The sequence below is a fragment of the Hippocampus zosterae genome, chromosome 7 (assembly GCF_025434085.1).
Source record: "Hippocampus zosterae strain Florida chromosome 7, ASM2543408v3, whole genome shotgun sequence".
NCBI classification, from domain to species: domain Eukaryota; kingdom Metazoa; phylum Chordata; class Actinopteri; order Syngnathiformes; family Syngnathidae; genus Hippocampus; species Hippocampus zosterae.
The window spans coordinates 8,367,532-8,378,308 of record NC_067457.1 but is presented as its reverse complement, the minus strand read 5'-3'; the positions used below and the strand labels follow the sequence as shown (position 1 = coordinate 8,378,308).

The window sequence follows — 10,777 nt, the reverse complement described above, 5'->3', positions numbered from 1 at the left end:
GACAACCGCTCACGTGAAAAGGTATATTTCAGATGGCTATATTTCTGTTTTATGAATTATATATGGATATAAATATATCCATCCATCCATTTTCTAATCTGTTTATCCTCACTAGGGTCGTCGGGGTGCTGGAGCCTATCCCAGCTGTTTTAAGGCAGTAGTCAGGATACACTCTGAATAGGTTAACGAGCTATCTGGCTAGCTAGCTAAGTAGCTAGCTGTCTAGCTCGCTAGCTAGCTATCTAAAATTAAAAACCGCTTAACCCCTAAACTCAATTGCATAAAACGAAGCGCCTCTCATTGTGTTGGTAAATGTATTTACATGTATCTCAAAATATTTAAATTGAGGTTTAAATGACTGTTTTTTGTCCACGAGGATGGAATTAAATGAGATATTATCTGTGGCAGGCTGGATAACCCCCCAACCACCCTCCTCCTTGTTCTGTAACAATAAGTGGTTTTCTTCGAGAAATGGCACTGAGCCACGGTAAATCCCTGCTGAAGAAACTGGACAATAACATAAGGGTGTGACAAAGCTATCCTTCCTGCATCTGCAGAGTATTTGTAGGCAAGGGAAAGAGTGTGGAAAGAGAGACTTAATTTTATTAAATATGTGCGCTCGATATGCTTGGAATGGCAAACTGCCTATTTAAACATCCAGAAGGAAGATGTGGAGTGACTTTTCTCAAATAGCATGTATAAAGCTATGTTGACAAAAGCAGGTGTGTTTGGATTGCAAAGAGAGCACCTCCACTTGCTATAAATTCAAACTTTTAAGCCTAATATGACCAGGTCGTCAGAAACTGTCAACAAGTCTTGCATGCAGAGACCTGAAATGGTTTATGAAACTTGAAATGGGCTTTTAATGGAATGTGAAGATGAAGAAATGTCATCGTATGGGCAACATTGCAGTAGTTAATCAAATATATGACTGTAGTCTTCAGTCAGGAGGCGAAGTGGCAAGTATAAGCGATAGAAGCAGAACATCGTACATCGTAACGCGGCACGTGATTCCTTTCAGCAGGCTCCAAATAAGGGTTGAGTTCTGCTCAGAGGCTTGTGATGAGCTAAGATCATCATCAAAGGAAACTCACAGATCCTGGAGCTTACCTGGTGCACTTTGGCAGGCACTAAAAGTCCATCGGATTCACAGTAAACCGGGTCAAAGGTGACTTTCTTTGTTGCTGTTTTGATCTTTTTCTTTCTTTTTTCCTATAACAGCGATAGTCCCGATAATAGCAATAATACAAAGCTGAACCATCGTGTGCATGGCACAGCCTGGTGCCTTGTTAATGACCAACCATAAATTTTGTCAATGCATGTTTTTTTGGGGGCGGGGGGTTCTCCCTTTTTAAGAGCAAAAGGTTACATTCTTGAACTCACATGCGAACATCCGTTCAACCTGGCAGTCGACAAAACACAAGCCAGAAACTGTCTTCTGAGCGCTTGTCATATATATTCACACAGGGGGGAAATTAATGGAGTTCCAACCTGTCAGGGTGACTTTTATCACCTAGACAAAATCGCATACATTTCTGAATTCTTTCGAAACGATTGTGGCATTTTGATTTAGATGACCTCAAGTTTCCATCCACTCTTTGACCAGTTTAGTATCTCTTTCCAAATAAATTGTCTGGTCAAGAGCCTTCAAAGTAAATGTGATGACAACATTGTGTCTGTGCACAAAAGTTGACTGTCAGTTTTTAAAGCTCGCCCCACCAAAAAAGGTATACTTTAACCCTTTCATGCACCCTGAAACCTGATAACAGTAGTAACACTCTAGTAACCGCTGTCCATGAAAGGGTTAAAAAAATAAAATAAATCCACATTGTCGCAGGTAATCGTTCAAAAAGTGGAGTATGAAACTGATAACATTGCTGAGTTTTTTTAAACAATTACAGTGCATCGATTTTTCTATCAATAATTCTCATAAATAATCATAGTTTAATAAAAAATATCAAAACATGGAGCTATCTGCTCCACAGGTTGTGGTGACAAATTGAAGATTTTTATAACATGCGGAAAGGCGGACGTGTGTGTGGTGAGGGCTCTGATGAGGTGGGGCGGGGGGGCATATGCAAGTTGGTTCGTGTTTTCTTTTTAACTTATCACACTCCCTCCTTAGGGTCGGATAGCAGAGGTAACACTCTTCCATGTGCTTTCACAAACCCCTTCCTAACTGTCTATTCTGTCTCGCCTTCACAGCCCAGAGAAAGAACACGCACACACACACACAAAGTCATCGTGCATTTCCTCCCCAACGCCTAATGGGTGAACACAGGATGGGCTGCTGGGAACCGTGAGGATGGAGAAGAAAGTGTGTGTGATCCAAACGGACTTCCATCAATACCGGCCTACCGTCAGACCTCTGGCACATGTAAGAAACAAACTCTTCTGGTCTTCCTTGGTGTCCCTGCAAAAGTGCTCAGTCAGCTCCGGTCAGGTAGATTTCGTATTCTGCTTGTGTCCTCGTCCGTGTCGCATGACTTACTGACAGTTCGACAGTAAGGCTCCTCCTGGTAGAAGGACTGGAGTCAAAGGTGGGGTGTGTCTTGTTCAATGAGGGACATCTGAGAATAAAGAGACATGTTAAGTTTTTGGGCCTGTGTGGTTTTCGTTCAGGTATTTTTAAAGTAAAAAGCAACTCCCGGTACCTCTCTCTGTCTTGTTCCTTCTCTTTTTCTGTCCAACCCACACACGTACAGTACACATATATGCAGCAAAAGAATGCAAAACACTGAGCCGCAGCGAACAGGGTGACAACGGTCAATTTGCTCGTGCTTGCCGGCACATTTGAGTTGTTGCTGCCCAAAAGTACCGGTAGTAATAAGGTCCACTCTGAATAAAAAAAAAAAAAAATCTTAATGTTCTCTAAAGAGGCCTCTTTCCCTGGCATTCATTTCCGCGAATGTCTGTTGACTCTGTCGGCTTGATTTCAGTGTTTAGTGGTCGTCTGACAATCTTGATTTCAACAGTCCACAAATCTTTCTTTTTTTTCTTTTCTTTTTCATTTCTCTTACAGCCGGTCAATGTGTTCTTTGGCAAATTGTAATTTCTTCAGCAGAGTGATTCTTCTTTGGCTTGTTGCTGATCTACTAGCTTCATATGGGGAGTTTTCGAATTATCACAGCACTCGCAGGTAACTTCAGACTGCCTCTAATCACTGTGGGGGCCGAGTCTTTGCTTTCTGTGACAGCGGTGGCTGAATTTCCATTTTGCCGATGACTGACGGAAACACGTGACGTGTATCCCGCGTGTGTTTGTTCGCAGGGATGACAACACTGGGTTTGCTTCGAGCGGAGTGGACGTGGGGCAAAATTTACTCACGCTAACCACACGTAGTGCTCTCTTGCATGCTGTAAGAAGTCAGACAGGGCAGGCATAATTCCTGAAGTCACTACAGTGAAACTCCTCTACAACGAAATCATGTTTGAGACGCTGCTTGACATCCAAAGGTCCGTTTTGTTGCCATTTTAGCAATGCAAAGTTCTTGCTGCGTCTGAAACGGACAATTACAAATACTTTCTGGACTACTGCGCATGTGTGTTTCCGAACGAGGCAGTAGAGGTCGCTGTTGAATTAGACTTCGTTGTAGTGAATCTCGTCGCAAGGCAAGAGTGGAGAAAAAGATTTCGTATAACGCAACAGGTTTTTTTTTCCGTTGTATGGGGGCAGGAAAGTGGGAATGGTGTTAATGCATTAAGATTTTTTCACACGAGGGGGGATTTTCGCCCATGTAGGTTTCGTTGTAGAGGAGTTTCACCGGTACCTTTTGCTATCGGCAGAGATAAACGGAAAACAACTGTTTTCATCACAGATCTAATTCACCCCATACAAACATAGTTTCTTCTATTCGAGGATTTCAATTAGCGCTACACGCACAATGACCAGCGTTCACAGCGTCCATAACGTCAACAGCGATGCCGTCTTTAATAATGACTTCCCAACAATCATGTCATTGATGTGATTCATTCTTGTAACTGACCTGCGGCCAGTCAACTGCATGATGTTCCATGAAATGTGACCCGCTTCAGTGATCAAAGTCGGCGGAGGCGTTCCTCCCTGACCTCGGCCCGGGGTTCAGCCAGGGGCCAAGCTTCACCCTCCAGCCCCTTCACCTCAAGCCAGTGAATAAACAGTCTTTAAGTGCGCTGTAAAATCTCACTAAAACACTTACTTACATTGGACCGTAAATTTCGTCATTTATTTCGCAAAAGCGCAGTTCTTTCTGATTTTTATTTCAGCGTACGTTTGTTGAATGTACAACAGTTGATTGGGTGACACTGAGACAGAGAAAGTAGTATTTGAACCCTGCAGGTGTGAAGATGAACTCCGATGCCAAACAGCTGCTCATGCATGTGAGAGATGGAATGATGGAATTAATACTCTTGGATTTTGGAAGCATATGTGAGGAAAAGACTGCCATCTTTTAAACGAGAACTGTTTTTACAGTTCCATCAATCAGATGGAAAAGTTTAAAAATTAGATTGATTGCGAGCAGGAGCTTCTCGTCCAATCAAGACTATTTTCCCAGCATGCGTCAATCATCCACCAAAAGAGAGTCAAAGTCAAGTCAAATTTATTTATATGTCCCCTTAATCACAAGAGTCTCAAAAGGGTTTCACATGCCCACAGTTGACAAATATTAATGAAATCCCCTGATCTCAACCGCAAAATCGGGCAAGGAAAAACTAGAAGGAAAAAAATTAACTGTGGAAAATAAGAAACCTTGAGAAGGGGCCACAGATGGCAGACTCCCCCTTCAAGGATGACCAAGCTGCAATGGATGCCAAGTGGGCAATATTGAACAAATATTGTGGTGCTCTAAAAGGCAAGTTAGAATGAGGTGAAAGTCAATTTAATTCAATGAAACACTGCAGGAAGACACCCTTGGAGAAGTGCGTCCTCCTCAAAAATCTCCATAGCAGCACCTCCAATTACCGTATTTCACGCACCTAAAAACATTCAATTTTCTCAAAAGCCTACTCAGAATCCAATGCGCCTTATATATCGATCATTATTATAGTTGCAGCGGTTATGAAAGCTCTATATTTAAAAAGCTGTATTGTATTACATTACCTTTAGCATAGCTCCATCTAGTGGATGCATAAGGCAACCGCAGCCACTGTCACAGCTTCTATTCTATGTGCCTAATCATGCGGTGCACCCTATATATAAAAACTGTTTTAAAATAGGCCGTTCATTGAAGGTGCACTTTATACTACGAAGCGCCTTATAGTGTGAAAAATACGGTACTCCATTGTCTACTCAAAGTGAAAATAAAGTTTGAAGTATTGTCATTGTGTGGAAGGTGAAGCGCTGATGTACATACATTCATTTTCTGTTATGCTGCTCTGGCGCCAAGACCGATCGTGAGCACCACGCTAAATCCTGCACTGACAGGTAAATATTGTGTATCTGAAGTACTGTAACGACAGGCAGGGTATGTTCAGTGATGCGTATATCCTCACGGCTGTTAATTCTGACACCATGGCAATTATCGACAGACACGGGTGGAAGATGATGCCTCCCCCCCATATAATTTCCCACTGACAGAATGTAAAGTTGTGGGGGTGAGGGGTCGGGGGGAAAATCACTGTCCGGATTCAGCTAATGACAGCTTGTTTCCAAAAGTACAGATACCAGATTCAAGCAGCAACAAGTTTTCTTCGGAGTAGCCTATGCGCTTTTCTTTCATTCACCTTTCTCTCTTGAACTCTCTTTATCTTGCACTTCAAAAATCAGCTTGCACCTCTTTTTTTATTTTGTTTTTTTAACAGAAAGAAATTACTTGCATTTGCCTTAAAAACAAAGATAATTGCATAATAATGCGTGTTTGTGTGTTCTGTGGAGGAATGCCGAAAACAAGCCGTAAATCTCAATGTTAGGCAATTGTCTTCAAAAATTGCAATATGAGCGGAACCCAAAAAAAAATTCAAGTTCGGCGGCAACACTGGAGTTGATGAATGAATGGAGTTTGCAATAAAATGTCAGAATCATGCAGACCTTGATAGAATAGTTTAATAGATGGAATCGTTTCATCATTCTGCCCCACTGCAGGCTTACAAGCACATGCAGTTAGCAGGATGATGAAAAAAAAACAGTCTATAGACAAAAGAACACCTTTTGGGATGTCGGTTCGACTCAGGAAATTTTGTGTCAATATTTGACATCACCCCCTCCGTGAGTCGTCACCTTACCGTGGTGGAGGGGTTTGTGTGTCCCAATGATCCTAGAAGCTAAGTTGTCTGGGGCTTTATGCCCCTGGCAGGGTCACCCATGGCAAACAGGTTCTAGGTGAGGGGCCAGACAAAGCACGGCTCAAAAGACCCCAATGACGACAAAAATAAATGGATCTAGGTTTCCCTTGCCCGGACGCGGGTCACCGGGGCCCCCCTCTGGAGCCAGGCCTGGAGGTGGGGCTCGTTGGCAGGCGCCTGGTGGCCGGGCTTACACCCATGGGGCCCGGCCGGGCACAGCCCGAAGAGGCAACGTGGGTCCCCCTTCCCATGGGCTCACCACCCATGAGAGGGGCCAAAGGGGTCGGGTGCAATGCGAGCTGGGCGGCAGCCAAAGGCGGGGACCCTGGCGGTCCGATCCTCGGCTGCAGAAGCTAGCTCTTGGGACATGGAATGTCACCTCTCTGGCAGGGAAGGAGCCCGAGCTGGTGTGTGAGGCAGAGAATTTCCGACTGGATATAGTCGGACTTGCCTCCACACACAGCCTGGGTTCTGGTACCAGTTCTCTCGAGAGGGGTTGGACTCTCTTCCACTCTGGAGTTGCTCACGGTGAGAGGCGCAGAGCAGGTGTGGGCATACTCATTGCCCCCCGGCTCAGTGCCTGTACATTGGGGTTCACACCGGTAGACGAGAGGGTTGCCTCCCTCCGCCTTCGGGTGGGTGGACGGGTCCTGACTGTTGTTTGTGCATATGCACCAAACAGCAGCTCAGCATACCCACCCTTTTTGGAGTCCTTGGAGGGTGTGCTGGAGAGTACTCCTGCTGGGGACTCCATTGTTCTGCTGGGGGACTTCAATGCTCACGTGGGCAATGACAGTGATACCTGGAGGGGCGTGATTGGGAGGAACGGCCCCCCCGATCAAAACCCGAGTGGTGTTTTGTTATTGGACTTCTGTGCTCGCCACGGATTGTCCATAACGAACACCTTGTTCAAACATAAGGGGGTCCATATGTGCACTTGGCACCAGGACACCCTAGGCCGCAGTTCGATGATCGACTTTGTAGTTGTATCATCGGATTTGCGGCCGCATGTTCTGGACACTCGGGTGAAGAGAGGGGCGGAGCTGTCAACTGATCACCACCTGGTGGTGAGTAGGCTCCGATGGTGGGGGAAGATGCCGGTCCGTCCTGGCAGACCCAAACGTATAGTGAGGGTTTGTTGGGAGCGTCTGGCGGAATCCCCTGTCAGAAGGAGTTTCAACTCCCACCTCCGACAGAGCTTTTCCCATGTTCCGGGGGAGACGGGGGACATTGAGTCCGAGTGGACCATGTTCCGTGCCTCTATTGTTGAGGCGGCCAATCTGAGTTGTGGCCGTAAGGTGGTTGGTGCCTGTCGTGGCGGCAATCCTCGTACTCGCTGGTGGACACCAGCAGTAAGGGATGCCGTCAAGCTGAAGAAGGAGTCCTATCGAGCCTTTATGGCCTGTGGGACCCCAGAGGCAGCTGACAAGTATCGACTGGCCAAGCGGACCGCGGCTTCGGTGGTCGCCGAGGCAAAAACCCGAGCGTGGGAAGAGTTCGGTGAGGCCATGGAAGCCGACTTCCGGACGGCTTCGAGGAAATTCTGGTCCACCATCCGACGTCTCAGGAGGGGGAAGCAGTGCACCACTAACACTGTGTACAGTGGGGATGGGGCGCTGCTGACTTCGACTCGGGACGTTGTGAACCGGTGGGCAGAGTACTTCGAAGACCTCCTCAACTCCACCAACACGCCTTCCTTTGAGGAAGCAGAGCCTGGGGACTCTGAGGTGGGCTCTCCTATCTCTGTGGTTGAAGTCACCGATGTGGTTAAAAAGCTCCTCGGTGGCAAGGCCCCGGGGGTAGATGAGATCCGCCCGGAGTTCCTCAAGGCTCTGGATGTTGTGGGGCTGTCCTGGTTGACACGCCTCTGCAACATCGCGTGGTCAACGGGGAGAGTGCCTCTGGATTGGCAGACCGGGGTGGTAGTCCCTCTTTTTAAAAAGGGGGACCGGAGGGTGTGTTCCAACTACAGAGGGATCACACTCCTCAGCCTCCCTGGCAAGGTCTATTCAGGGGTGCTGGAGAGGAGGGTCCGTCAGGAAGTCGAGCCTCAGATTGAGGAGGAGCAGTGTGGTTTTCGTCCCGGCCGTGGAACAGTGGACCAGCTCTACACCCTTAGCAGGGTCCTTGAGGGTATGTGGGAATTCGCCCAACCAGTCTACATGTGTTTTGTGGACTTGGAGAAGGCGTTTGACCGTGTCCCTCGGAGAGTTCTGTGGGGGGTGCTTCGTGGGTATGGGGTACCGAACCCCCTGATACGGGCTGTTCGGTCACTATACCACCGATGTCAGAGTTTGGTTCGCATTGCCGGCAGTAAGTCGGAATCGTTTCCAGTGAGGGTAGGACTCCGCCAAGGCTGCCCTTTGTCGCCGATTCTGTTCATAACCTTTATGGACAGAATTTCTAGGCGCAGCCGAAGCGTTGAGGGGGTCCGTTTTGGGGGCCTCAGTATTACATCCCTGCTTTTTGCAGATGATGTGGTGCTGTTGGCTCCTTCAAACGGGGCTCTCCAACTCTCACTGGAGCGTTTCGCAGCCGAGTGTGAAGCGGTTGGGATGAAAATCAGCACCTCCAAATCTGAAACCATGGTCCTGAGTCGGAAAAGGGTGGAGTGCCCCCTCCGGGTCGGGGAGGAGATCTTACCCCAAGTGGAGGAGTTCAAGTATCTTGGGGTCTTGTTCACGAGTGGGGGTAGGAGGGAGCGGGAGATCGACAGGCGGATCGGTGCAGCGTCTGCTGTGATGCGGACGTTGTATCGGTCTGTCGTGGTGAAGAAGGAGCTGAGCCAAAGGGCGAAGCTCTCAATTTACCGGTCGATCTACGTCCCAACCCTCACCTATGGTCACGAGCTATGGGTCGTGACCGAAAGAACGAGATCCCGGATACAAGCGGCTGAAATGAGTTTTCTCCGCAGGGTGTCCGGGCTCTCCCTTAGAGATAAGGTGAGAAGCTCAGTCATCCGGGAGAGGCTCAGAGTCGAGCCGCTTCTCCTCCACATCGAGAGGAGCCAGATGAGGTGGCTTGGGCATCTGATTCGGATGCCTCCTGAGCGCCTCCCCGGTGAGGTGTTCCGGTCATGTCCCACCGGGAGGAGACCCCGAGGAAGACCCAGGACACGCTGGAGAGACTATGTCACCCAGCTTGCCTGGGAACGACTCGGGATCCCCCGGGGAGAGCTGGAAGAAGTAGCTAGGGAGAGGGAAGTCTGGGCTTCCCTGCTAAAGCTGTTGCCCCCGCGACCCGGCCCCGGATAAGCGGTAGATGATGGATGGATGGATATTTGACATCACAGTCAACTGGCATCGCAGCCAAGTGGGACAGTTGAGTTATAAAATGCAGCAGCTGAAGCTGCATTGAAAACTGTGTTTAAAGTTTCCAATGAGGATGACGACACCGACTATTTTTACACAACCGGAGTGGAGTAACACCTGGCACATGATGATTTTTCCAAAGAGCCATACACCGCGTGTTCGGGTTGACGGGTTGTGTAAAGTCTCGTAATTGCATCTTTTTGTGCATGGAAGATCAGCATGACGTTAATGTTTCCCTTAAGACCTCACTGAGGGTCTATACACGTAAGAAATGTTTTTTTGTTGGAGTTTGTTCATGTTATAAACAGTCGCAGACGTGCGAAACAATACGATGGATGTCTGATCACTGCTTGGATCGAGAAAAGCTTGTTCAAGGCAAAGCATCTTAACATTTGTTTGCTCGCAGGTGGGGCCGTTGACGTTGCAGCCGGTCCTTCACAAACCAGAAGGCGAGATGAAGGAGGGAGAGGAGTTAAGAAGAACCAGGGAGCAGAATGACCGGCTCATTTTAATGGCTCGTGAGCTGAAGGATCACAGTTTGCAACTTGAGAGGGCAAAGAATGATGTGGCCTCCAACTATCGCACTGTGAGTCTACTTCTCTACTGTTTTCTTTGTTTCTTTTTCTTTTTCCTTCAGCCTCTTTTCGACTAGGGATGAATTTGTGCCTCATAAGGGCAATTTAACATGGTCATTAGACTAACTCTGTCGATGGATGACAGTCGAGTGGAAAATGATACCATGGCTAGAGCTTGCTAGTTTCTCCTGCTCCATGGGATGACTATCCTGACAGATTGGTGCACGACAGTGTCAAGTGTTGTGTTTTAATCATGATAATTTAGAGGGGAAATGATTAAAGTCTCCATTTTTGCCCCCTTGGAAAAAGTAAGGAAATTTTCCTTATGTTCACATGGGTGAAAAATATAAGTACCGTATTTTCTGTACGGTAAGGTACTTTGGATTAAGAAGAACCAAAGAACCAAACTTCAAGAACCAAATTTCGGTGTTAATCCAAGGCATAAAAACCTCAAAATTTTTGGATGAAAGCCGATTTGGTCAAGAACAGAGACGTTCGAAAACCGAGGTTTGACTGTATATTGTGTCAATATGATGCCACAAGCTTGGCACACTGGGTATTTTGATGAGAGCAATGGTGTGCAGCCATTTTCAAATCCTTCCAGAAGTGTTGACTCAGCTTCCAATCTGTC

At 47.2% G+C, this 10,777-nt stretch overlaps 1 protein-coding gene across 7 annotated transcripts in view; it reads left to right on the top strand.

Annotated features, from left to right (window-relative positions):
• Positions 1–2,128: 2,128 nt before the first annotated feature.
• Positions 2,129–10,777, top strand: part of LOC127604820 (myosin-16-like) — a 38,254-nt gene continuing 29,605 nt past the window's right edge. For 4 of the 7 annotated variants that reach the window (XM_052072150.1, XM_052072144.1, XM_052072142.1 and 1 more), the window contains exons 1-2: positions 2,129–2,377; positions 9,978–10,157. In XM_052072150.1, coding sequence (XP_051928110.1) covers positions 2,306–2,377; positions 9,978–10,157 — 252 coding nt within the window. In that variant the 5' untranslated portion in view covers positions 2,129–2,305. Of the gene's footprint in view, positions 2,378–3,283; positions 3,308–9,712; positions 9,836–9,977; positions 10,158–10,777 lie in introns of those variants that run through there. The other 3 variants (XM_052072147.1, XM_052072146.1, XM_052072145.1) reach the window with 3 other exon arrangements.